Genomic DNA, 23,938 nt, shown 5'->3' with positions numbered 1-23,938 from the left:
TAATCTCCCGGGCCACTTTGCAATATCCATCGCGGGCGAGGACGCGGTCGCATTGCGTACCCCTGAGGGCCAGAGCTGCGTAGGCAGCAGTTCGCGTCCCTGCTGCCGTGCGGCACACCTCGTCCCGTCCGCAATGTGGGGTGTCCATCAACGAACGAGTTGCAGAAGTGATGAAGAGGATTGGAGGCCGAGCGTGGTGGGCTGGAGGGAACTGGCATCCCCAATTCTCTGAAAGCCATGTAGTATCGAACTAGAAAGCCGCATCAGTCTGATGCAGCCCGGCTGCTGTCCGCGTAGGGCTGGCATCGAGACAAGAGGCCGGTGACTATTGAGGCACTGCGCGCAGCCACTTTGCAAGCCTGGCTGCAATTACCATTCAAAAGGCAAAGCCGGAATCGATTTGGAAGAAACATCACCAAGTGAAGCTGGCAAAGGCAGTAGGGAGGAGTGGTTAGCGTGGCATCCGTGTGTTTGTTTTATCTACTTACTCAGTTGTGTTTAGCAATGATTGGTCGAGATGCCCTGCCCTTGGGCCGCTTCAACTCAACATCATCACGACACTCCAACATAACAGAACTCGCCTAACTTACTCTGGCCCAGGACACCAGTTTTGTAAGACCTTTTTCGTATTCTTTCTTCCAGTTCGAAGGACGTACATACGAGAGCTTAGCAATGTCATCCCATCGACCTGCGGCGTGGCGCTGCGCGCCGGTTCGGTCCAGCAGTCTAGCCTTTTCGGCCGGTCTAGGCAACTAGGAACATGTCTCTGACCCAATGGAATCCTATGTGCTCACGGAGGCAATACGACAGCTCCGGCGTGGCGGTGAAGAAGATTGTGCCCCTTCCGTCCGTTAGCCGGCACGTCTTGCTTTGGAGCATGCCCGCGGTCCATGGGTATCTCTTCTCGAACCACTCTTGCAAGTATGCCCTGCTCACTCCCTCCAGCTGCTCGGCTTCCACGTGAGCTTTAAATCTGACAAGTGTTCGGGGTGTCCGCGCGAGCATGGTTGGCACGATTTCCCTGTAGCTTAGGGGGGCTAGGTAGATGGGGTGCTGGGTGACCTTCGGCAGCGGCATGGAGAAGGGCATGGGTTCCGTTTGCCGCACGCTTACGTCCCATGTGCTCTGTACCAGGACGTCGTAGAGCTGAGCCGTGGAGATGGCCGTCCCTTCGCCTGCGGCTCTAGTCAAGGCCTGGGTCAAGGTGTGGGTGAAGGTGCGGTGGCCGGAGCCTGAGGATCCTTCCATACTGACACTCGCGGCCGCGATAAGCTCCTTGTTAACCCCGAGGGTATGTCCCCCAGGAGACTGGTACCAACCGTGGAGGAGGAACAGCATTTGCCCTCCGATCCTGGGCAATGTGTGTACGATGGCAGCGAAGTCGATCGTGGCGTCTTGGTTCGCGTTCCCGCTTGGGTGGAAGAAGCAGGTGTCTAGCGGGTTTCAACTGTCCGTACCGCTGTGGCCGGCGTAGTGGAGAATGAACAAACTCTTCTCGTCCATGTCTTGTCTGGTTTTTGCGATTCTTTGACGGAGAGTCTGGGTCGGCGAACTGTCTCCGGCCCAGTGGGTAACGAGAGTTGTGCTGTGAACCTCGTATCCATAACGCTCGCTGAAGAGGCGGCTGAGGTCATTGGAATCGTCGGCCATTTGGGAGCCTCCTGCATCGTCCGACGTGTAATTACACATCAGAACTTTGACCTTACTGTAGCCCCCGGTGGGTGGGACGCGGGTTGTCAGGGGCGAGAAACTGAGCTGTTGCTGGAATGTGGCCAAGGACATAGCATCCGCACTAAAAAGGTTGCGAATGGGTGGCCTGCAAATGGTCCTGTTGTGCCTGAATCTGCGCAGGGGGGAGCCATTGTTGGAACTCCTACCTGCTGCCCGAGTCATCGGGTAGTCTGGGAAAGATGAGGACATGTTTGATCGATGTCAAGTCGGGCATTGAAATGTAGCCCGGATGCCGTTGAAGAGTAAGGAATGGGTTGAGAAACAAGGAACTTGGACAGGGCATTATAAAAACACACGAGTTAAGTAGTCGCAAGAACGGTGAGAGGACTAGTGACAGTAATGATGGTCTCCAGGCGACCAAGTTTTTAACTTGACACCGTCCTTGGTTCGACTCCGTGTGGTTCACCTTTCTCCTATACGATGTTTCCTAAATATGCCAATCCTTCCTTCACTTTAAGCAAGAACTCGGCAGGTACACCGAAACCGGGCCATCTCCAACAGTGACTAGCTATGGAGAAAATCAAACTCAACGCGTTTACAGACCTTCGTAGATTGTGCTCATCGCGAGATCTCCCAATCACGGGAGACAAAGTTCCTGTATTTTCTAGGAGTGAGTCACTCGTCTACCTCGGCTCGCAGCATGTCGATTGTCAATATTCTGCTGTTGTTGTTGAACAATGTGACGTGTCTGGACAGGAACTCATCGGGATCGAGCATGATGAAGCAGCTGGTTTCTTCGACTTCGAGCTCCTTGGCGACTTTGGTCACCCACTCGTGAAAGACATGGGATCTGACGCCGCAGGTGTCGATAAGGGAGCTGCAAACACACATGAGGCCCTCAGTCTCCTCAGCAGAATCGCAGCGATCGAAGCCGTAGTCCTTCATGGTACGGCTCTCGGAAAGAGCTAGTGATGGTATAGACAATAGGAAATATAGACGCTCATCATCAAGTCGAGTTGACGACTTTACCCCCATACAAACACATATGATATTTTGTTTATTGTAACGAAATCGGCCGTGTCTTGTGACCTGCATGTCGCCCAAGCAAAGCAAATTACACAGACGCGTCCATCAGGTCTGCCTCCTTCATTCATATAAATAAATGTATCTGCTGTGAGTCATGCTGCTTCTTCCCACAGCTCATTGAAAATTTGCGAACCGCTTGCAAAAGGATTCCACCGATTGAGAATGATATACCCCTCAGAAAACATCATCTAAGCCCAGCCCTTGCTGCTTCAGATCGGACAATGGTCGGAACCTCGTCCTCAATGCTCTTCTCCTGCGGCTTCCAGCCAAGTACCTTCCTTGCTCGTACAGCCGCACCACGCGAGTTCATACCCCAGCTAGCCGCTTCAAACCCTGCGGGCGATTTGACGGCCTCGTCGTAAGACAACTCTCGAACCCCGGGAGCAGCATCCTTGATGAAGCCTTGCTTGTGGGCTTCCTGGCCAATGGTCTTAGACAAATCGCCCCATACGTGCTCCCCGTTCTCGGTGAAGAAGTAGCCGTGGGCCCCCCACAGCTCGGTGTCGTCTTTCCGGGACGGGTCTAGGGCAGCGCCCACAAGAAGCTCGAAGACCTTGCTGAGGTCGTGGACGTGGACGTTGTTCCACCGAGAGAGGCCCTTGCCGATGCGAGGAGAATACTTCTGCTTCAGGATGAAGAATGCGAGCTCGTAGACTTGTCGCCCGCGGCCAGAGATGGGCCCGCGTCCCTCGCCGTAGATCGTTGGCGGGCAGACAATCGCCGTCTTGACCGAGTCGGCGTGATTTCTACCGGTGTTGAGGACGATCTCGTCCACGTTGCGATGGAAGGCGGCGGCCGGCAAGTTGACGAGCTCTTCAATGCCCTCGTAATCGTTGAAGACCTTTTCGTCCAACTCTCCAAACACCTTCTTCACCTCGGAATCGAAGTAGGTCAGGATTCCAGTACCGCCAGTGTGCAGCCAGAATCCTGGACGGGAAGGCGAGTGCCCGTGTACAAGACCCTTGGAGATGGCATTTGCGGCGCCCGCGTGGTCTGATGAGTCGGCGGTGTCTAAGATCCGAGTCAGCACTTGCACGGCAATTTCGAGAGACAGGAAGGTGCCTACGGATGACTATATCTGCCCACGAAGCTTCGCGCTCAAGGGTCTCGGAGTCATCGAGGCCGCCGAGAACAATCCGGGCTGTAGGATACTTCTCAAGGACATTCTTCGCCTTGTCATCCGAACGGATTAGGAGGGCGTATTCGAAGTCGGGATATTTCTTGTATAATTGGTACAGAGCATCACCTCCAATATAGCCGGTGGCCCCTGTAAGAAAGATTTTGGCAGTCATTGTGCTTTTCTGTGCTGGTAGTGATGTCGGATTCAGAAGTCTGACTTTCGGTTCGATGAAGGTCCCAAAACCAGCCCTTTCGCTCGATTATACATAGGCTACGCTTTCAGAGGGGAAGACGGTTCTATGACGTAAGATGCCTGAGTGATGATGAGAAATCGCCTTCATGTACCAAGGAGGATCCGCCAGGCTCGACCGGATAAGTTTTTATCCCTGCGATGTAAGTGATGGTTAACCCTTTGACCAATTCGACCTTCAAGTAGGTAGTCTTTACCAACTCCGACAGTATTGCGACTCCAACTATGGCGGTCTTCTTCAACCTCTGTTTTAGCGAAACATATCTCTGCAAGTGCGGTGCAACAGCGTGGGCTCTTCAAGCGACCCGGAATTGATATTCCGAGGCTTGATTAATCAGGAATTCCGCCTGCATGGCACCCGCTAGACTGCCTTTAAAGGGACATGTAAATCCCATGGGGAGACAAGTTCCGTTGTCGTCATGAAATCTTTTGGGCAGCGCTCTTTCGACGCGGCTCACCCATCTACGGTGCGATCACCAGAGGTAGATGGAAGTCCTATACGACACAAGAAGCGTTCAAGGGTAGCTTCTCCGTACAAGAATGCTCGACGTTTCCAAGGTTCGACATGCTAAGCTCTATTCTATTACGACTGGCTCCAAAAATCAGTACAGCTTTTAAGATATGCAGCGGCTTCTTCCATACAGGACGGTGTGCACGCTTCCTCGACCTCGACCCCAGGAGAGGACAGCCGACAGTGGGACAAACGAACTGATCATCCACCCAGTGCAGGAAGAATCGAGCTCAAATACCCCAGCCAACCTTGAAGATTAGGCCTCTAGGACTAAGGGCTTTCACTATGAGTCCTGCATTCATACAGATCATTTGCCGAGCTTGCTCACGGAGCTAACAGGATGCTTGACACATTGTCGCGATCACCTCGACCTGGCTTGGCTGGGCAACATGAATAGTTTACAGACACAGGGACCCATGTTTCATGCATTGAAATTGGGCGAAAACCCGAACCGGCGTGATTCGAAATCTCCAAAAAACGGTGCCCGGTAAAGTCCATCGAGTCTCCGGTTCGGTCCATTGTTCCTTCACCTCGCTGTTTCTGTTTCTGTTTCTGGCAGCCACCAACCTAGCTTGCTCCAGTCGAAAGTCAACGAGCATAGTCGAAAGGGCACGTGCCACATCTCAAGTTCTAACCAATCAGAAAACGTTACCTCCCTTGAGCAGTCCCGACTTTCTATTGGCCACAGTGATAGCCCCACAGGAGTGATTGAGGCCACAATCAGCCCCACCACAGTCCTCCAGATAGCTATATAATCACGCTCATCCTCCCTCAGATTTATCCTTTCTCTTCTTTTCTTCTTCATACTTACCTTCATGGGGGTGCTGGGGATCAAGAAATCCGGCATCCAGAGTGGGAGGCCTGCATTGCACATCGCGGAGTCGACCGCTCTCGATTGTCCTTCGGGACCATCGCTGTGGCAATTTTTGATTTTTCACACTTTTCATTGTGCCCATCGCCTCGCGCGATGGTATGAAGAAGAGGTAGTCGAACATGCGAGATGCGTTTTGGGAAAAGGCGTAATTGCTGCACGTGGGGATGTAAAGCGTACCTGGTCGCTGCGCATAAAGCAACTTGATCGCCATCACAGTTATTTTGCAACCAGTCTAGGCTGCCTTTTTTTGTCAAGTCGTAAATATCGGACATGACACGAAGGCGCGCCTAGGCATATTTTTTAATCCTCTCCAGTGCCTAAAGCACACCTCGTGTGGCGTCTGCCCGTGAGGATCAATTCCCGCCTCAGCCAGTCTGCAGTAACTCCCCAATCTTCGTCAACCTAGGTAACTGGTGGAGTGGACCTGGTTCCAAGTGACCTTGTCGTCGACGATGGGCGCCTCCTGCCCCTAACGATCCAACCCCCGGGCAGCTACGACCCCGACGACGTCGTAGATGTACCCGAGCCAGGGCAGGTACTCGACTATTCGTGCCTTTAGCCAGCGCGGCAAGGCGAACGGTTCATCAGAACTGCCCCCTACCCAGGTCCCTTCCCCCCATCCGTGACGAAACGTTGACGTTGGGTGCGGCGAGGTTTGTCGGCTGCTTGGATGGGACTGGACTTGGCGACGAAACCCTCGAATCGTCAATCATGTCCAGACAGGAAAAGGCGACATCGATCTCGTCGGCTTCGAGGGAATACACTATAGGAGTTTGCAGAGCAGAGCTGGGCCTTGTAGTGTCTTCTGGCTCGATCTCCAGACTGAGTCCCCGATCATTGCCTGGAATCACGCGTTGGGCGATTTCCTGAGAATTATGGCATCAGAGGGGGGGGCTCTTCAGTTGCAGACATAGGTGTGGTGACACGTCCGAATGGTCTTTGGTGCCATGAGGCGGCTGGATTGGGCCCTTCATGTTACTCACTCGCCCAAGTTGTTCTTACCTACAAAGCATCAAGCGCGTGCCCAGACTTTCCACGGTTAGGTTGCACATCTGCACACCTGTATCACAGACACAGCAATCTGCACATGCCATGGCATGGGGTACACCGTATTCCTGATAAATGCTGTCCGCGAATGACCCCTCTTTGGAGGTCTGGTATAGTTACACCGCGGGTCGATACGATAAAACATGAACAAAAACAACCTTGTGACAATCTCCCGAGTGGCATCACAAAACCGGAGCCTCACTCTTGTCCAACAGCCCAATGTATGATAAACCGCAAAAAACTCCATGCGCGAGCCCACTCACACGCATCACCTTACAATCCCCAAACCGTTGTCACCCGCCTAGCTCTGGATGCCTTCCCAGGTAATCTGATCTGTGATGTCCCTAACACTCAATCCTGTAATGCTGAACACGGTCATGTCGAGCTCTTTTTCCGACATCTCCTGTCCGACCTGCTTCTGGCCCTCCAATACATCGTAGAGTGCGTATATCTGGGCACTCTTGACCTCCCGCGCATTCATGTTGGCGTCAATGTTGACCTTGAGCTGCTTGCGCTTCGACTCTGCAAGCGCGGGGTTGTGTCTGTCGTACCGGGCCTGCATCTTCGCATGCTCCATCCTCATGTGTTCCAACTCATCCTCAAGCCCCTTGATAACCTTAGCCAGGGCGTTGCCTGGAGGCTGAGATGGCCGCATGGTGGCGTCCTCGGACGAGATGCCCAACTGCTCATACTGGTCTGAAGGGGCAACAGGTTTGGAGATCTTTACCCGCTTCTTGCCCTCGGCGAGCTCGGCGGCGGTGACCGTTCCTCGGTGGGCCTTAATCCGGGTGCACACAATGCAGTTCTTACAGCTGTGTCCAGCCAAGTTGTCAAGCACACGTCGCGCGTCTGGGGATAGAGCGGGACAGTTGCCCTTCATTTCCGCCGTCGTGTTCTCCAGTCCGCCTTGAGTAATCAAGTCAATCGTGACCGACTTATCCTGGGAGGGCTTGACGGCAGACTTGGACGGCGTCCTCTGGCTTTGGCTGGTTAAGTTGTGAGTGGTGTTGGTTGTCTCTTGCCGGACAGTACGAGACTCCTTCTTGCTCTTCGTCTTCATGTCGATCACCATGGAGTGCGTCTGGGTGTTCTCTTGCGAATGTATAGTGCCGTCGTTTTCGACCTGGAAGGGGTCGAGATCGGGAGCGGCATTGCTCTTGTGAGAGTTCTTGGATGACGTGTGCGAGGATACGCTCCTCTTGCTACCCTTATTGGCGGTATTAGAGGCCTTGGTGCTCTTCGACTTGGACGACGCTGCCGACCGCTCGGGTAGAGAGAATGACACCTTTTGCTGGCTGTTGGAGTCTTGAGGACGAGAAGTCGAGGCCCGTCTCTTGGAAGGAGGCTCGACTGCTACGGAGCTCTGCTGGGTCTGGAAAGTGTTGTCAATCTCATTGGCACTGCGATCCGTTTGCTCCGTTGTGTCTTGGATCTCGATCGCTTTCTTGCCCGGCGTTGCGGGCTTCCGGACCTTCTTTCCTTCGACGGGAGCGTCAACAACCCCTGAGTTCTGAGTGCTATCAATGGTGATATCCGGAACGAAGAAAGCCGACGTCATGTTCTCTTCCGTCTCATCGCCATCGTCCATCTCCTTGTCGAGGCGCATCGAGAAGTCTTCCGTCTTTCCGAGAGGGCGGCAATGGTCGAGTTGTTGCTTGAGGAACTCAATCTCCTCCTTCAGGTGCATGTTCTCGTCATGAAGATCGTGGATGCTCCGCTCGAACCCCGAGTTTTCACGACGAAGGATCTTGTTCTCGTTGAAGTACTTTTCGTTGTGCCGAACGAGGCTATCGTTGTCCTCCTTGAGAGTAGACTTCTCCTGCTCCATCGTATGCAGTTCAACCTGCAACGCCTCGACTTCGTCGCGGGCAGCCTCAAGGTCTTCCTTGGCGTTGGCGGTACTTTGTCGGAGCTCTTCGTTCTCGGACATGAGCGACCGTGCATTCGCGCGTAGAGACCTGTTTTCGCTGATGAGAGACTCTTGTTCGCGGCGCAACGAGTTGTTGTCGGTTCGCAGAGACTCCAGTTCTTGCTGCAAGGTTTCTTGCTCCTGGCGGAGGGCCTCATTGTCTGCCTGGACGGACTTGTTGTCGATATTTCGAATGGAGTTGGTTTTCTTTTCGTGATGGAACACGTCTCGCTGGTTGGTCATCTCCAAGGTAGCGTTCAGCTTCTCTTGGGTCTCGTGGAGTTCCCTTCCTTGGACGTCGAGTTTATCCATAAGATCGCCAATCTCTACGCACGCATCTTGCAGCTTTTTCAGAGCTCGGTCTCGCTCGAGGGAAATTGTGTCGTTCTCAATTTCGTTGGCGCCAAGACGGGTGGTGACATGATCCAAACGTGACTGCAGCGATGCGACGTGCGACTCCAGTTCTGTTATCCGTTAGATTGATACTAAATCAACGGGATGCGCCACTTACTCAGTTTCTCTGTCTGGAACCGCTCCTCGCTGGCCGATTCGGGATCCGAGGCTGTTCGGGAGCCAATAGCACTGTCGATAGACTTGCGGCCCTTGAGTCGCTTGAGTTCCTTTTGCAGGTGGTCCACTTGATGCTCAAGTTCGACTGCATGCTGCTGCACCAAGTCGTCGTGCTCCTGGAGGTTGAGTATCTCATCCCTGATCATATCCATGGACACAAATATCCTTTCCTCATCATCGGGGATGGCCAGGCCATCGACCTCGGCATGATCGTTGGGGGGCTGGGTATCGATGCGGTCTCGCACTTGACCGTTCTTGACAAAGACGGGAATACCGTTCTTCACCGCGCCGTTGAAACGCAAATTGCCAGAGATGAAGTCGTTAAGGTGGGAAATGTCGGGCATGAAGAAGGAGCGAGAAGTGGCACCATTCTGAGCTGGGCTATCGGTTGTCACTGGGGACGGGAAGGTGCTCCGGATGGTGTTGAAGGTGACTGGAGTAGGGTTGTTCTTCGGTGGGTTCTCGACGGGCGCTGGCTTGGGAGTAGCGTGGGTTGGGGGTGCCAGGAAGTCTGATTTCCGTCGGTCGGCCTTTGCGGCCTGCGAAGAACGCCTTGCTGACTTGTAGTTGCCCGAGGTTGTCCGAGCGTGTCCTCTAGCCAGAGGACTTCGGTTCATCTGCTGTTGAGGGTTGAACTTGAAGCTGTCGGCATTGATGTCGAACCGGAAGGGCGACTTGGACATGTTGGCGGACATGTCGGACTCGTTGTCCTCTACTCGGGGTTGCATTTCGGCACGCGTCCGCTTAGAACCCTGCCAGGTCATCTCGGTCGAGTCGTCGACCATGTTGGAAAGGTACTTCTGGACAATGGCCTTGCGAGATACGGCGTCCTTGTGACGCAAGGAGCCTGAAGGCCTAGGGGCGGGGTGGTTCTGCTTCATGTCGGCGGTGGCGGCCTTGGGCTTGCCATAAAATTCGGGCCACTTGCGGTGGGCAGCCTCCAGGTCTACTTGGATCTTGCCGCCGGCGGGACCAACGATGCGAGCAATGTCTTCGTTGAGCCTGCGCGTAGATTCGCCGTCTGGCTCAGAGAAGACGGAGGTCATTGTCGGGCTGACGGTACCGTGGGAGCCGGTCGAGGAAGGCGGGGAGTTGAATGGGTTGTCGCGGTTTGCGTTCATTTCTCGGAGAATGCGGGAGCGATAGCGATTGTGTGCTGCGTCGGCTTCCATGACTGCCGTTGGACGCGTCGGGCGCGGTTTCTTAGGCAGGAGTCGACGAGGAAAAAAGAATCACGATGGCGGCGCAATAGCTGAAGGCGACGCGTCGGATAGCCCGAGTCCAGAGACAATCCAAATGTAATGCTGAAAAGAAGCAATACCGAGCAAAAGAGATAGCTGCTCAAGGCATAGAAGCGAGCACAATGGCTTGACAGAGGTCAAGAGCTCTGATGTAAAGTTAAGAGCTCGCGGGCGAGTGATGGAGTAGGAGGAAGCGTGCAATGTGAATGAGCAGGGATCGGTTTGTTTACTTTCAGAGCTGCAGGCGTAAACAACCGGCGATTGGCTGTGGGCGCCAGTGCCTGTTAGTGGGGCAGCCCTGCTCCTTCGTAGGCCGGCTCAGTCAGTGAGCGTCCTGGCCTCCTAGCGAATCACAAACAATCAACCGACCGCTTCAGATGGGAAACGCGTGCTGGTTGGACCTATGCGAGACAAAGGAACGCCCTGTGTTGTTCAAAGGAAACTAGAATCGGAGAGGCTGCAATATTGTGCAAGAGATATCCCTCCACACCCTTTGGTTCTCTCATGTCTTCCCTATTCATTGCGCGTCTGTTTTATTTCTCCAAGCCAACGATTGACTTCCAATCTCACATCATTTTTGTGGAGAAACTATGTCGTCTCTGGCTTGCACAGGGCACTCAAGATACGGTACCGTGGATACCTTACGTCAGCCTGGCTCGGTCAGTCTCGGTGAAAATCACTTTACACCTTGTCCGGGGAAACATTGAACAGGACACCAGGTGGACGGACACACTCCGTTGCTCACTTTCTATCCGTACACAAAAAGCATCCACAAACGGTAGTGAGACATTACAGCACGCAAGCACGGTTGAGCAGTAGCGCGGCTAGATGCAACTTCAAGAGGTCGACTCAGCACGTTTCACCCTTGCAAATGCATTCCCCGGTCCGCACCAGTACGGGCACTCTTTAACGGCGTCCCGAGACACGTCCGCCTGTTCCTTAGTCAGGAAAACTGATCTTTTGACACTGAAAAACACCCGTCTTCAATAAACTTGGGGGAGACACGAGGGCTACCCTTGGCCAAGTTTGGGAGCACATACATAAACACGAGTCGCTAGATCCACACACTCCTCGCCAGGCTTCGGCGGGTGATCACGCCGCCTGCGCGCTGTGCCATCGTGGGCATCCTTTTACCATGTGCATGGCCAGAGAGGCTGGCTATCGGTGGAACGGTTCATACGCTTTTGGACCTGGCGGGGCTGCACCATACCAAAAGAGAAGGCCGCCAGCTTGTCTTCTTTCGTAACTAATGAATAGAAGGTTCTCCAGATGCACGCCAACGACAGCGAAGGGGCACATTTACGCTCATCATGTTTCTTGAGCCGTTGGACCGCATCAGGCGATTGCTCGCAGTGACAGGTTGACATAGCGCAGGGTCTTGGCGCCCCCAGATGTGCCCCGCATGAACACAAACAGGACCCCAGGACAGCATCTCTAGCGGCCGCCACCTTCCGAAGGAGACAGACCCAAGGAGACCGGCCACCCACCACTTTGAGTCTGTGACCATTCACTGACCACTGACCTCTCTGGCTGCGCCATTCTGTGACCACTTTGAGGGGGTCCATTTGCTTCGTGCAGGTGGATCTCGCCGTGCGAAGGTGGGCTTGGCCTGGCCTCACCATCGCCCCGTCCATCGGCCATCCATCGTCGAACGAGCACTGCGGCGTCCTTCGCTTCCATCCCGCATCTCGCCCGATTGCCGTTTCCAGCTTGTCCTTCAACGGCTCCCTTCCGCCCTTGACTATCGCCTTCTGCACCGTCGCTCCCATCGTCGGTTGTTGCACACTACTTGATTCAGCCTGCTCGTCCATTTTACTTCCCTTCGTCCGCCCATCCTTGTTTGGCCGACTACGAAATCCTTCTGAACATGGCAGAGCGCTGCTATACATGAGCGGCCTTCTCGAGAGCTTGTTGCTCGATTATTTCCCCCCCAAACCAGAAACCTCGCTGTAGTATCGACGCCACCACCATGACACGAACATCTTTCCGACTACCAGAGGCATGCCTTTCGGCGCTTGCTCTGGCATCTTGTGCCGCAGCACTCGTTGCGACGCCTTCTCCGAACGCACCCACGGCCTTCTGCTCCCTCTTCTACCCCGAAGCCCAGCCGCCGACCGATTGCGAACCGAAGCAGCCCACGACCTTTCTGGCAGCCCCGCAAGCAGCAAGAAAGCCTTCTGCTGATACATCCAAGACCAAAGACGAGCCGCTCGAGGCCGCTTTTGAGGCCTTGACGGTTATGCAACATGATTTCTTCATGTCGGACCAAGGGACATGGCCCGAAGCCATTGACTGGACCGCCGCCGTCATGGAGACGATGCTGTCTGGCACCTTAACCTCGCTTTCGCAGGCCTTGGCCGTGCTTGATTTCGGGGGCGCGAGTGAAAAGGGCGCGAAGAGAAACTTGATTGACACTTTCTTCACCCAGCTTGTGGCCTCTTATTTTGGCCAAGACGATGTCGCAATCCGGCACCAGGTACGTAACTTCTGCTTCTCGTCACAATAGCACATGGCGCGTTCTAACAATCTCGCAGGCATTTGACGATATTCTCTGGGTTGTCCTCGGTTGGATCGATGCTATCAAGTTCGTCGATATCCACTCCGGACTGTTCTACCCTCGGGAGGGGCTCAACGAGAGCGCAACTCCAGGTCTCGGAGACGCATTGGCCAACGGCCCCTGGCATGGACAATACTGGATCCCTTCCTTTGCTCACCGAGCCCGCGTCTTCTGGGATCTCGGCTCAAAGGGATGGGACACACGCCTCTGCGGCGGTGGCATGAATTGGAACCCGAGATTGGAACCGTACAAGAACGCCATCACCAACGAGCTATGGATCGCCGCCTCGATCTCCATGTATCTCTGGTTCCCCGGCGACAACAACACCACCCCATGGATCAACAGCGCAAGCGGTGTGAAAGCTACCCGAGAGCCCAAGTACCTTGCCGCCGCCATTGAGGGCTACAGGTGGATCACCGAAGTCAACATGACCAACGATGCAGGCCTCTACGTTGATGGATACCACGTGGACAGGTCGAAGCAGGGCAACACTCGATGTGACCTTCGCAGTGAAGCTGTCTTTACCTACAACCAGGGTGTGCTTCTTACTGGCCAGCGTGGTCTCTTCACCGCAACGGGCAGCGCATCATATCTCGAAGACGGGCACAGACTGATCCAGGCGGTCATCAAGGCTTCGGGCTGGGATTTGAAGCTTGATCAGCCAGTCGACGACCTTTCGGACCTTCCCCCGGGCTACTTACCGCCCTGGCGAGGGCTGGGCCGTGGAGGCATTATAGAGGACTCTTGCGACGCCAGCGCCACCTGCTCGCAGGATGGACAAACTTTCAAGGGCATTTTCTTCCACCATTTCATCACGTTCTGCCAGCCAATCGACCCAGCCGTCATTGAGCCTGGCATGACTGTCAACGCTCAGGCGTACGATCAGGTCAAGACTGCTCACGCATCGGCCTGTCAGGCCTATCTGGGTTGGGTCCAGCACAACGCCAAGTCGGCTTTATTGACTAGGGACCAAGAAGGCCGATTTGGCGCTTGGTGGGGAGCGGGGGTATTCCAGAATGCATTGCCGACGATGGAGACGGACGGCATTCCCCACAATGCGCCAAATGTGACCGACTACCGCAACTACGGCCTTCCGCACGACGGCGTGTGGGCTGACGGCAACCCCGACAAGGTGTGGGCCCCGAACGGCAAGGCACGCAAGGATCAGACAAGGAGCTATGTGTTGGCTGGTGGTCGGGAACAGTCCAGACAGCATGTCCTCGGTGACTTAAGCAGACAGGGACCGCGCGAAGAAGAAACTGACGGAAACGGAAATGGCTTCGAACGGCGAGTGAGGACGGCGGCGGTGACGATGACAAGCGGCGATCCAAACGACCGCGGACGGGGTAGAACACCGGAGACGCAAAACGGCGGCATGGCCCTGATGCGGGCTTGGTGGGAACTCATAGCCGCCTCCAATGGAACGTTTGTGAAGCAGCAGCAGTAGCAGCAGCATGCGAAACGAGGATAGAGGCATGACGTTATGTGGTTTGATTAGTTGCTTCTTTTTGAGTACATGAGTATAAACGAGCCTCCCTCGTGAATGCCCCAACGCACGAATAGCATAGGCGCCGGACGGTTACGACGGCCTCACTTTTCCATATCCAAAGCCTTGTTCATATTCCTTCGCATCCATATATCACTAGCCTTCGTGTGTTGTCCTGAACGCGCTCATCATTGGTTCGGTCGGAGTTGCCGGCTCCAGCAAAGCACTTTTCCCCAATCCTCCTCCTCCAGATGCATTGCCCCCGCGCGGGCAACGCTACTCGTTCTCACGCCGCCCCCTGGTACTTTGCTGATTGCTGATTGATTGGGCAGCCAGCCGAGTACGATTCGGTTGCGAATGGAGGGACTGGCAAGTGGACGTGGCTTGCTCAGCCCTCGTGCGTCCTTGCGGACCTAGCCGCTTCGTCGTTTGAGGCCTGGGGAGCAATGATTTCGCCAGCTGATTCGAGGTGGGCTGAATGGCAGCTTGGGCAGATCCGGCACGTCAGTGCCGGGGACGCCCCACTTGGCCTTCCGCGCCCTCTTCGAATGGGCTTCCCGATTGGGAAGCTTAGTGCTTTGAGGGCGGCATGTTTTTGGGTGATGGACTCGTGGGAGGATCCTGTAGCGAGCAGCCCGTGAAAGTGCGCCAGGCACACATGAATATAAAGTAGGGGAGGTGTCCTGATGCGAGAAGGGACATTTGGATCTGGGTCGTATGGAAAAGCATTGATCATCAAGCAAACGCTCCAGGTTTTAGAGAGCCGGAGACTTATAGAACAAACAACAGTCTACTGTACAGCCAAACAACAACGGAAGAAACCTCCCCCGTCTGGGACTCCCCTTCAACACTCCCTCCCACCTCACATACCCGTCCAACGTTCCATCCATCATGGGCCTCATCGCCGGTCTCGTCTCGACGATAGTTCACGTCGCCGCCGGCCGCAACCCCTACGGCCACAACCACAACCAGACCGGCGCCGCCATGACTCACCATGAGAACAACACCACCACGGGCTGCAGCGCCGGGCCCAACGACCAGCCGTGCGGAATCTGCGCCGTCGCGCTTCCCTTCTTGAAAGGCCGGCAGATGAAGCTCGAGAGGAAGGCCATGAGGCACGAGCGTAGGGCTGTTCGGCACGCCATCAAGGCGCAGCGGTTCGCCGGGGGCCGGGGGACGGGTTACGCTGCTGCGTATGTGGTTGCTGGGCCATACCAGAATCAGCAGCAGCAGCAGCAGCAACACCAGGGAATTTCAAGCAGCGGGGTGGTGGGGGAGAGGCAGGAGGAGGGCGTCGAGGATTTGCACGGGCACCGGAGGGCTTCGACGGGCGGGGACTTGCCGCCTCCTGCTTACAAGGAGGGGGAGTCTGCGGCGGCGGGTGCCAGGCGAAGTGTTGAGGGTTTGGCAGGGGATGAAAAGCATGCCGACAAAGCCTGAGGCGGAGCGAACTGCTATGAGACATGATCCGGTTCTCTTTGTTCACATAGGCCGAGCGAGTATGGCGTTAGGTAGACGGTCTTTATACCTCCCTTTTTGGTTCATTTCACCTTTAATGTTTTCCACCCTGGTCTTTTCTAATCCTCAGATGCCCAGATGCTGTCCTGATGCTGATGTACAATGATGGGCCCCTCCTAAACCGCTGCTTCTGTATGAATCCTTCGAAACTTTTGGTGTTGATCGAAAAGCCAAGCTTCTCTCCTCGGAAACCGATGAACCTTCATCTAAGACCCGCCCCTCGTCACATACGTTAAAACAGTATGTGCCTCTTTGATGTGCAACATGTCATCAGCATGACCTTTACCGCTGGCCAGAGAGACGGCGGCTCTGGACCTCGCTGAGGGCCTTGGTGCCGCTGAGGAAGATGGAGGTCGCAACAATGGCCACGGCGGGCAGGGTCTGGAAGAGGTTCCAGCTGGAGTAATACAGGAAAAAGACGCCCTCCATGGCTACGATGGAGCCGAAGAAGGTAGCGTGGGAGAGAGGCGCCGCGGAGAGAGCCTTTTGGAGGTGGTTGAAGTTGGCGCCAAGGTTGAGCCACTGTGGAAGGGGAGCGAAGTCAGTCAATTGTTCCTGTCGAGAGGCGGCATCTTCTCCAGATGAACGAATAAGGTATACTTACGCCGATGAGGAGCACGGGGATCGTGGCGAGGACGGCAATGACAAAAGCAAGCGAGATGATCTTGGGTGGGCTCTTGTCACCCTCCTTGAAGACGTGGTGGATCTCGGGTTGCTTGCCGTAGCGGACGGGAGGCTCGTAGGCTGGGGCTGGAGCACTGGCTTCGCGCTTGACAGCGACGTTGAAAAGGGTCGTCTCGAGAGCCTTGGAGGAGCCGAATGAGCCGATGACGATGCTGGCCTTGAGGGGCTCGGTAGCCAGGAGGAGCTGGATCGGGAGGTCCTTCTGGGACTGTGGTGACCGAGTTAGCCGCGCAGTCATTGTTGCGTTGGGAACAATTGAAACAGGTAACGCACAATATCGACGACACCACGACCGGTGTCCTTGATCTCCAGAGGGAAGGGGGCCTCGAGGCCGGTTGTGGGCTCCTTGAGGATCAGGAAGGCCTGGTGCGGTCGCTTAGCTTTGTCGCCCTCCTTGGCCGTCAGGATGACCTTGAGGCTGTCCTTGGCCTCCAGAGAGAGGGCCTTCTTGAGAGGAGCAGTTGGGCTCAGCCTATCGATCGCGCCGTGTCAGCAATGGGTCCGTTTAATCGTATGTTTCCGAGATTCCCCATCCCCGAGACGAAGCTCCGGGAAGTCGTGCGGGCAGACAGCGACAAGCTACTCACTTCTCCTTGGTGGCATCTTTGCCCTTTCCAGAAATCGAGACAGTGGCACTGTCGAATCCCCATGATGAAGCGGCCTGCACGGCACCAGCCGCAAACAGCGCGAGGGCGGGTGTCAAGGAGTGGAGGAATCGCATGGTTGCTCAGGTTCTTGTCTTTGGCAGCTTTGGGTAGCTGGACTAGAGCTTCACGATCTGGTGTTAACACTTATGGACAGCTTTCGTGTCCATTAGGAACTACCGATAGACGCACGGACCACAGTCAGCGGACCACGGGGACTGTGATTGGTTTCAATCGCACGGTCTATCGCACAGTACACATTTCGGCCCAGTCTAGGCTGAATGAGAGGCAGTGAGACGAACGAACCATGGGGGGAATTCGAGTCTTTGAGAGCAGCTTGTTCATCGTGTCGGAATTGATGCATCAGTGTAAGCACTTGATCTAAATGGGAAGCTAAAGTATATATAGCAACTATTTACTCCATTACTAGATACCGTAATTTTTTATCTTTTTTTTCATACTTAGCTCCAAGACCTAGTTCAGTTGAATAGCAATAGCCAGCCCAAGTAGACTGAAGAAGAACAGGAGCGAGTACGATGAAAGTTGAGTTAATTGTCGAAAATTTGCCTACGTAAACTGCCAGGACATCGGCATCGGGTATTGGGACAAAATCACGTTGGTTTTCTCTCCTGCACCCGTGTGAGAGCTTCGACAAATGTGAGCAGGTCGCAAAACTGCAATGCTGTCTATAAATCTTGTCTAAATGAGGCTGATGGATGAGCTATAATTCGTCCCTGAAATCACTCGGTCCATCGGCGGCCTCGCTCTCTGCTCTTCTGGGCAGATGCTCGTCCAGCTCCATCCATTCCGCTGTAAATACAGTCAGGATGCGCGCCCAGTCCCTCACCGTGGGCAGGTCAAGGTGCTCGGCGTCGTCCTCAATCTTATGCCATACATCGGGAAAAGGCGTCGGGATGATGTGTAAGATTTCGACGCCGCGCTCCATGAAGGGCACATGGTCGTCCAAGACATACCCTCCGCTAAAGCCCACCTTGGCCTTCTTCCTGTCCGTCAGGAAGGGGTGCTTCGGCTTAGTCTCGAGAACGCCAAGTTCACGCATGCGATGCTCGATCTTTGCCATTTTCTTGTATGCCCAGTGAGTCGACGGAAAATACGACGGTATCCGCGGGTTAGGGGCGCCGAGGAGATCGATGAGGAGGAAGAGGCTGATAGAAGAGAGCGGCGACTTATACAAAGCATCCGGGTGAACGGTATCCTCCCAGCTCTTGGCTAGGGCCCTGCGATTGTTAGCCGTAAGGACCATTTCGATCTTTGAGGGCTGCCAACGTACCTAGCTCCGTAGAGCGAATCCGTCTCGGTCCACGACACCCACGCCTCCTCGCCATCAAGCAGGATAATCTGGACGCCCTTCTCCTCGTCGAGCCCGTTGCCGGCGTCGCCAGACGCCTCCATGGCCTTCCACTTCTTCACCAGCGCATCCTCGATGCTCCTCGCCGCGTGCAGCAGCATCGCACACGGCGCAGCACTGTCAATCGCCCCGATGAACCCTTCCGGGTGGTTCAGGCTGTCATAGTGCGCAACGAGCGTCAGGTACTCGACGTCCCCTCCCTTGGCCCACGGCGGGTCGCGGCGGAAGATGAGGTTCGTGAAGGGTATGTCCTTGTCGCCGGTCGCGGGCGTCTTGGAGGTGGAATTGTGCCACTCAATGATCCACTCGGGCAGGTTGGCGCGGAAGAAGTCGACAAAGTGCTGTTGCACCTTGGCGGAGCCCGGGGTGCCGGGGACGCGGGGGATCAGGATGGGCGCTAGCAGCGAGCCCGTGTTGATGTCGAAACCGTCACCGCCCGAGGGGATCGCGCGTAGGGCTTCGTCGCCAAGCTCGGTGTAGGCGGTCGCTGGGGTGAAGAGCGAGCAGAGGACTATGAGGATCGACCCTACGAGGGGTAGCTTCGGCAGGGAGGTCAACAGACCCATTTCGACGGCGACCAGGTCAGACACAACGGGTTCATGCTGCTCAGGGCGTGGTGTCAAGTTGAGGGCGGGCCTGCAGCGCTCTACGGCTTCTTCTAAGCGAAAGTGTCAGATTCCGACAGCCATACTGGCGAGAGAGGGGAGGGGGGAAAAGGTGTTCAGTCGATGGCCTGGAGCACGATGCGACTCGGGTCCCATGAGACCCCGCCGGGTGGTCGGGGCATGGAGTGATCGAGGTGGAAATATGCCGAAGGCGGATCCACCCACGGAGCGAGATCCACCGTTCCGGGCGCCCTGGCACTCGCGCTATGGGAACAATTCTGGGTCGTGGATTTCATCTTACAACAACTTACATGACAACGACACGCTTGGGCCACTGTCGGCTCAGATGTCAACTTCCATCATCCTTCAAAGGTCTGACATTCCTGAACTGGACACAGGTGGTCAGCATGCTGAGCGAATCAGAGAAGGCTAGTTCTTATGCCGAAACTGACAGTCTACACGTGTAGGTATTTAGTGGCTGAACTACATCGCCTATCCCCGATGGGCGGACGATCCCCTTGTTACCTTTCGGCGTTAACATTTGGCCACTTCATCACCGCTGACGAGAACGTCTTTCGATGATCAACAAAATCCCGCCATTTCTATTCGCAATTGTTGATCGTCGAGACATGGAATTAACAACTATAAATCCGCGTCGTACGGGTGAATTGCAGTGCTGGTACACCAGATGCTATCGCCGAGTGGCTTGGATGACAGGCGCTCCCTATGGATCTGACATGCAGAAGTCTGTCGCAAGTGTTGATACTCAGGTGTTGGGGACCTCTGAAATGTGCTCTATATAAGATGTGCTCTCCTTCCAAATGAGGGGTGGAATCTCACCATCACAATCATCCCATCCTCACATCAAGACACAACGTCTCCTATCCACTTTCAGTCCTTGTATTCAAGCTTTAGTAAACCTCGACTTCATCCCAAACGAGACACAATGGACTCACCAGTCTGGTTCATCACGGGCGCCTCCTCAGGTTTCGGCCTCGCCATCGCCAAAGAAGCCCTTTCCCGCGGCCATCGCGTCATCGCCACAGCCCGCAACCCATCCAAGCTCTCCGACCTCGCCTCTGCCGGAGCTGACCTCCTGCCCCTGGACGTCACCGCCGACGAGGCCATAGTCACAGAGACGGTGAACAAGGCCTTCGCCCTCCACGGCAAGGTCACCCACGTTATCAACTCGGCCGGCTACATCCTCGACGGCACCATCGAGGAGGCCAACGCCCAGGAAGTTTTCGACAGCTATAACACCAACGTCTTCGGCGCCCTCAAAGTCTGCCGTGCCGTGGCCCCGCATCTCCGCGCTCAGCGCTTCGGAGTCGTCGTCAACATCGGCAGTGTTGGGAGCTGGGCCGGCGGTGCCGCCGTCGCGCTCTACTGCTCCACCAAGGCCGCCGTCAGCATCTTCACCGAGGGGTTCGCAGACGAGATGAAGCCCTTCGGCGTCGATGTCTGCGCCCTCGAGCCAGGCTACTTCCGTACGAGGTTTCTCAACGCTGGGGCCCGCACCAAGACGCAGCTGTCCATCGACGCGTACAACGAGGGCCCAGCGGGCGACTACAAGAAGCTGCTTGAGGTCGCCAACAACAACCAGCCTGGTGATCCGCTCAAGGGGGCTCGCGTCGTGGTGGATGTGATGACCAAGTCAGGGTCTGCCGAGGGGCGGGATATCCCAGTGAGGTTGCTCCTGGGTACTGACTGTCTTGCTGGGGTCCGTCAAAAGTGCAAGGACACCTTGGCGCTGCTGGATGAGTGGGAGCCCGTCTCTGCATCTACCGACTTCTAGGCACTGTGGTTCTGCTGATGCAGTAGTCAATTTTTGGGTCCAGTCTTTCATTAAAGCCAGCGGGGTAACGAGTAGCTATTTGCAATCTAATGCCTCTTTTCCGTGACCACATACAACGTCCCAAGTGTTTCCCACCTGGTCAAACGTGCTTAACGTGGCCAGATTCATAGACTGCTTGTCCGCTGAGAGCCTCCTTGACGATGTACTTCGTTTTTACAAAAGCTTGCTGAGCGCTTCTTTTTCACGAGTGAGTAAGTCATCTCCGCTAGACTGTTTCTGTTCTTGGTGTCTTGTAGTAAGGTCTGGGAAGATTGTCGTAGTATGGCACAACGATAGTGTTGGGGTCGTTGTTTGCTCCGACCTGCATACTCCATCAGTCGGTATCACTTAGAGTCGGATGAAGATACACTACTCACCATGGCCTTGGTACTGCTGTGGTATGGTAGATCTGAGACCTTGAGGTTAAGCAATGCCGGTCTTCTGCGGCTCGTCAAATCCCGTACTGTCTCTTTCAGCGTTTCCAGAGTCTTTTGTCCGTTGCTGTCACTGGCCCCCTCAATAACATCAACTACGGCGGACGCGCAGCCAAACCCTTCCGCCACGACCTCGTACTTGACAGCAGGGTTCATCGCAATGCATGGCCGCTGCGGCGTTTGCACGCCGTAGATCATGTCTTGCCCCGCCTGCGACATGCCCCATACGCCGTTGTTAACGATGACGGTCAAGATGTTGAGCCCGAACTTGGCGTAGGTGTCGAGCTCGCCGATATGAAAACCCGCACTGCCATCTCCGTGGAGGTTGACTACTAGCTTGTCCGGAGCGGCCACGGCGGCGCCTGTGAGTGAATTGATACGACGTCAGCTTTAGTACCATGCTTTCTTTCAAAACAAGAAGAAGTGACAGACCGAGCGAATATCCGAATCCGTTCCCCAAGAAGCCTAGGTAACCCGTGGTTACCATGGACAGCCCAGCCCTGGCGTCGTTGAGACACTGCAGAGCCCATCCACTTGCTTCGCCGCCGTCGATACAGACGATACTGCTTTCCGGGAGTGATTCAAAAAGCGTTTTAACGCCATGATACGGGTGAAGACGCCCATTGGACTCGAAAACCACGGGCTCATCCTCGTCCCCCATCAGCTTTGCGCCGGCCTTCTTCAGACCCACGGCCTCCTTCAACCAGTCACTCGAGGCCTCGAGGGGGAATTTGGATACCGCTGCAGTCAAAGCACTAGCTGCGAGACTAACGTCTGAGACGATGCCGACCTACATCTTGGTTTGAGCACAAACGGCCATGCTACAGCTTCAGGTTGTAGAACTTACGTCAATTCTCCTCGAACGACCGATTTCACTCCCGTCCAAGTCCACCTGCACTACTTTTGCACTGTCCTCGTTCGGCACGACTGCGCCGCTTCTGCCGCCGAGTAGGAATCCGGTCCTGGCTCCCAGCAGAAGGACGAAATCAGGAGCCTGCCCTTGAGCAAGCAAAAGCGGCAGCTGGGTCGCCGTGCCGGCAAACAGAGGGTGCGAACGTCGCATCGTCGTCGAGAACTTGGGAGAGTGGAAGACTGGCGTGCCCGTCGCCTCGGCAAGACCTGCGACCTCGTCTGCCGCCCTCGCAGCGCCAGTCGAGACGATAATGACTGGCCGCTTCGCTTCCCTCCACAGACGCACCGTTTCGTTCACGGCGCCAGGATCGGGAGCCGGGTAAAACACCGGCGGTGCCGTGACGGAACCCCACGCGATGCTCCCCGCCCGGACCGGCGTGAAGAGCACATCAATTGGGAAATCCACGAGCACCGGCCCGGGCGCGCCCGCAGTCGTCGCCCGCCACGCCAGGCTGACGACGCGGGGGATCTCTTCGGCGCTCGTGACGCGGTGCGCGAACTTGGTCACCGGCCGCGCGAGGACGACCTGGTCGTGGAAGCCCTGGAGGGCGTTGGTCTCGGCGTCGCGCAGCGGCGGCGAGCTGGTGACGCAGAAGACGGGGGACCGGTCGGCGAAGGCGGTGCTGAGGCCCGGCAGGCCGTTGCAGAAGCCCGAGTTGGCCGTGATGAAGCACACACCTGGCGCGTCGTTCCCTCTCACCTTGGCCCAGCCCTCGGCGGCCTGCACGGCGACGGTCTCGTGACGCACGTCCACGAGTTTGATGTTGGCCTCGACTGCGGCCATGAGGAAGCTGTCGAGATGCCCGCCTACGTTTTTACGGTCAGCTCAAAATCCGAGAACGTGGACGTGATGTAGGGGAAACCTGCCGTGAATGCCAAACGCAACCGTTGCGCCTAGCCGGGCTAGAGACTGCGCGAGGAGATCACCCCCGACGAGCTCGCGGTTTTCGGGGTGCTTCAGCTGGAATGCCATTTCGTGAAACGCGAGTATGTATCTCAATGGTTACTTCTAGCAGTTGCGTACTTTTTGTGTAACATATGATCGACTCGAACCAAGACATCAAGAGCCGGTGGCAAGTTGCACGCATTTATAACATGACCGGTGCGGGGCGGGAAGCGGATGAGGGGGATGCGGCTTGGTCCCGAGGTAGTTGCACAACTTGTATACCTCTGAAACAGATATTGGAGATGGTATGAGGAGGTCGGGAAACCAATATCCGTCGTCCCAAATTCCAATGGACAAGAGGGGAACCGTGTACAACTTGAACTGAGCCCGGGTGCAATCTGACATCACCATACATTGTACCTCTAAGGCGAAGGTGGCTGGATCCAGATGATATCTGCAATTAGATAATGTCCTAGAGCTTACTATCCTTCTTGCTTATTTAAGTCATCTCTTACATGGTGGTATTGGGGGGCAGCTTGGTTAGGGGTTGGTTTGTTGCCATCAGTGTTCTCTCTTCCTGCTTGATCAGTGTTTATCCAGGCACATGCGGTTGCGGAACCTTTAACAATTTGTAGAACAGTGACCTCTTGATCTGCCAATGGATTTGAATGTCAGCTGGCTGACGCACATCCCCTTCTGGAACGCAGGTTCACTCGTCTCACGATGCAACG

At 55.4% G+C, this 23,938-nt stretch overlaps 12 protein-coding genes across 12 annotated transcripts; 4 read left to right on the top strand and 8 right to left on the bottom strand.

Moving 5' to 3' along the window:
- Positions 1-744: 744 nt before the first annotated feature.
- Positions 745-1,782, bottom strand: CDEST_12420 (Putative peptidase C14, caspase domain-containing protein; the record flags this gene model as incomplete). Its single annotated transcript, XM_062928576.1, has 2 exons — positions 745-1,433; positions 1,458-1,782. 2 exons carry the CDS (start codon positions 1,780-1,782, stop codon positions 745-747), a joined length of 1,014 nt encoding a protein of 337 aa, XP_062784627.1.
- A 564-nt stretch (positions 1,783-2,346) lies between these two features.
- CDEST_12419 (uncharacterized protein) lies at positions 2,347-2,616 on the bottom strand (the record flags this gene model as incomplete). Its single annotated transcript, XM_062928575.1, has 1 exon — positions 2,347-2,616. One exon carries the CDS (start codon positions 2,614-2,616, stop codon positions 2,347-2,349), a length of 270 nt encoding a protein of 89 aa, XP_062784626.1.
- Positions 2,617-2,795: 179 nt separating this feature from the next.
- Positions 2,796-4,171, bottom strand: CDEST_12418 (Putative NAD(P)-binding domain, NAD(P)-binding domain superfamily). Its single transcript, XM_062928574.1, has 2 exons — positions 3,824-4,171; positions 2,796-3,768 (listed from the first exon to the last, which is right to left on the bottom strand). The coding sequence occupies exons 1-2, from the start codon at positions 4,047-4,049 to the stop codon at positions 2,942-2,944; spliced, it is 1,053 nt and encodes a 350-aa protein (XP_062784625.1). The 5' UTR covers positions 4,050-4,171; the 3' UTR covers positions 2,796-2,941.
- Positions 4,172-4,545: 374 nt separating this feature from the next.
- On the top strand, positions 4,546-4,897 carry CDEST_12417 (uncharacterized protein; the record flags this gene model as incomplete). Its single annotated transcript, XM_062928573.1, has 2 exons — positions 4,546-4,647; positions 4,754-4,897. 2 exons carry the CDS (start codon positions 4,546-4,548, stop codon positions 4,895-4,897), a joined length of 246 nt encoding a protein of 81 aa, XP_062784624.1.
- Positions 4,898-6,537: 1,640 nt separating this feature from the next.
- Positions 6,538-10,499, bottom strand: CDEST_12416 (Putative cep57 centrosome microtubule-binding domain, PPC89 centrosome localization). The gene is made up of 2 exons (XM_062928572.1): positions 8,979-10,499; positions 6,538-8,931 (listed from the first exon to the last, which is right to left on the bottom strand). Exons 1-2 carry the CDS (start codon positions 10,207-10,209, stop codon positions 6,860-6,862), a joined length of 3,303 nt encoding a protein of 1,100 aa, XP_062784623.1. The 5' UTR covers positions 10,210-10,499; the 3' UTR covers positions 6,538-6,859.
- Positions 10,500-11,739: 1,240 nt separating this feature from the next.
- Positions 11,740-17,307, bottom strand: CDEST_12413 (Putative dolichyl-diphosphooligosaccharide--protein glycosyltransferase subunit Swp1). The gene is made up of 5 exons (XM_062928569.1): positions 17,111-17,307; positions 16,797-16,995; positions 16,444-16,731; positions 12,811-16,361; positions 11,740-12,752 (listed from the first exon to the last, which is right to left on the bottom strand). Exons 1-4 carry the CDS (start codon positions 17,242-17,244, stop codon positions 16,122-16,124), a joined length of 861 nt encoding a protein of 286 aa, XP_062784620.1. The 5' UTR covers positions 17,245-17,307; the 3' UTR covers positions 11,740-12,752; positions 12,811-16,121.
- On the top strand, positions 11,837-14,752 carry CDEST_12415 (Putative glycoside hydrolase, family 76, six-hairpin glycosidase superfamily). The gene is made up of 2 exons (XM_062928571.1): positions 11,837-12,754; positions 12,813-14,752. Exons 1-2 carry the CDS (start codon positions 12,248-12,250, stop codon positions 14,280-14,282), a joined length of 1,977 nt encoding a protein of 658 aa, XP_062784622.1. The 5' UTR covers positions 11,837-12,247; the 3' UTR covers positions 14,283-14,752.
- Positions 15,023-15,800, top strand: CDEST_12414 (uncharacterized protein). The gene has a single exon (XM_062928570.1). It carries the CDS (start codon positions 15,213-15,215, stop codon positions 15,759-15,761), a length of 549 nt encoding a protein of 182 aa, XP_062784621.1. The 5' UTR covers positions 15,023-15,212; the 3' UTR covers positions 15,762-15,800.
- Positions 17,308-17,770: 463 nt separating the features above from the next.
- CDEST_12412 (Putative peptidase M28, glutaminyl-peptide cyclotransferase) lies at positions 17,771-19,222 on the bottom strand. The gene is made up of 2 exons (XM_062928568.1): positions 18,459-19,222; positions 17,771-18,405 (listed from the first exon to the last, which is right to left on the bottom strand). The coding sequence occupies exons 1-2, from the start codon at positions 19,100-19,102 to the stop codon at positions 17,889-17,891; spliced, it is 1,161 nt and encodes a 386-aa protein (XP_062784619.1). The 5' UTR covers positions 19,103-19,222; the 3' UTR covers positions 17,771-17,888.
- A 1-nt stretch (position 19,223) lies between these two features.
- On the bottom strand, positions 19,224-19,618 carry CDEST_12411 (uncharacterized protein). Its single transcript, XM_062928567.1, has one exon. The coding sequence runs from the start codon at positions 19,435-19,437 to the stop codon at positions 19,258-19,260; it is 180 nt and encodes a 59-aa protein (XP_062784618.1). The 5' UTR covers positions 19,438-19,618; the 3' UTR covers positions 19,224-19,257.
- Position 19,619: 1 nt separating this feature from the next.
- Positions 19,620-20,955, top strand: CDEST_12410 (Putative short-chain dehydrogenase/reductase SDR, NAD(P)-binding domain superfamily). Its single transcript, XM_062928566.1, has one exon. It carries the CDS (start codon positions 20,088-20,090, stop codon positions 20,934-20,936), a length of 849 nt encoding a protein of 282 aa, XP_062784617.1. The 5' UTR covers positions 19,620-20,087; the 3' UTR covers positions 20,937-20,955.
- A 1-nt stretch (position 20,956) lies between these two features.
- On the bottom strand, positions 20,957-23,416 carry CDEST_12409 (uncharacterized protein). Its single transcript, XM_062928565.1, has 5 exons — positions 23,189-23,416; positions 22,257-23,128; positions 21,842-22,199; positions 21,353-21,771; positions 20,957-21,297 (listed from the first exon to the last, which is right to left on the bottom strand). Exons 1-5 carry the CDS (start codon positions 23,292-23,294, stop codon positions 21,202-21,204), a joined length of 1,851 nt encoding a protein of 616 aa, XP_062784616.1. The 5' UTR covers positions 23,295-23,416; the 3' UTR covers positions 20,957-21,201.
- Between the last annotated feature and the right edge of the window lie 522 nt (positions 23,417-23,938).

Source organism: Colletotrichum destructivum, chromosome 8, assembly GCF_034447905.1.
Source record: "Colletotrichum destructivum chromosome 8, complete sequence".
Lineage (NCBI taxonomy): Eukaryota > Fungi > Ascomycota > Sordariomycetes > Glomerellales > Glomerellaceae > Colletotrichum > Colletotrichum destructivum.
This window is presented reverse-complemented; position numbering and strand designations above follow the sequence as displayed.

Coding starts and splice junctions, on each gene's coding strand:
- CDEST_12418 (XM_062928574.1), bottom strand. CDS start 4,049: ATGACTGCCAAAATCTTTCTTACAGGGGCCACCGGCTATATTGGAGGT. Junction 3,769..3,823: donor GTGGGCAGATATAGTCATCC/GTAGGCACCTTC, acceptor CTCGGATCTTAG/ACACCGCCGACTCATCAGAC.
- CDEST_12416 (XM_062928572.1), bottom strand. CDS start 10,209: ATGGAAGCCGACGCAGCACACAATCGCTATCGCTCCCGCATTCTCCGA. Junction 8,932..8,978: donor GTTCCAGACAGAGAAACTGA/GTAAGTGGCGCA, acceptor AACGGATAACAG/AACTGGAGTCGCACGTCGCA.
- CDEST_12415 (XM_062928571.1), top strand. CDS start 12,248: ATGACACGAACATCTTTCCGACTACCAGAGGCATGCCTTTCGGCGCTT. Junction 12,755..12,812: donor ATGTCGCAATCCGGCACCAG/GTACGTAACTTC, acceptor ACAATCTCGCAG/GCATTTGACGATATTCTCTG.
- CDEST_12414 (XM_062928570.1), top strand. CDS start 15,213: ATGGGCCTCATCGCCGGTCTCGTCTCGACGATAGTTCACGTCGCCGCC.
- CDEST_12413 (XM_062928569.1), bottom strand. CDS start 17,244: ATGCGATTCCTCCACTCCTTGACACCCGCCCTCGCGCTGTTTGCGGCT. Junction 16,732..16,796: donor GTCGTGGTGTCGTCGATATT/GTGCGTTACCTG, acceptor CGGTCACCACAG/TCCCAGAAGGACCTCCCGAT. Junction 16,362..16,443: donor TCCCCGTGCTCCTCATCGGC/GTAAGTATACCT, acceptor CCCCTTCCACAG/TGGCTCAACCTTGGCGCCAA.
- CDEST_12412 (XM_062928568.1), bottom strand. CDS start 19,102: ATGGGTCTGTTGACCTCCCTGCCGAAGCTACCCCTCGTAGGGTCGATC. Junction 18,406..18,458: donor GATTCGCTCTACGGAGCTAG/GTACGTTGGCAG, acceptor TAACAATCGCAG/GGCCCTAGCCAAGAGCTGGG.
- CDEST_12411 (XM_062928567.1), bottom strand. CDS start 19,437: ATGAAATCCACGACCCAGAATTGTTCCCATAGCGCGAGTGCCAGGGCG.
- CDEST_12410 (XM_062928566.1), top strand. CDS start 20,088: ATGGACTCACCAGTCTGGTTCATCACGGGCGCCTCCTCAGGTTTCGGC.
- CDEST_12409 (XM_062928565.1), bottom strand. CDS start 23,294: ATGGCATTCCAGCTGAAGCACCCCGAAAACCGCGAGCTCGTCGGGGGT. Junction 23,129..23,188: donor GGTTGCGTTTGGCATTCACG/GCAGGTTTCCCC, acceptor GTAAAAACGTAG/GCGGGCATCTCGACAGCTTC. Junction 21,298..21,352: donor ACAGCAGTACCAAGGCCATG/GTGAGTAGTGTA, acceptor TGGAGTATGCAG/GTCGGAGCAAACAACGACCC.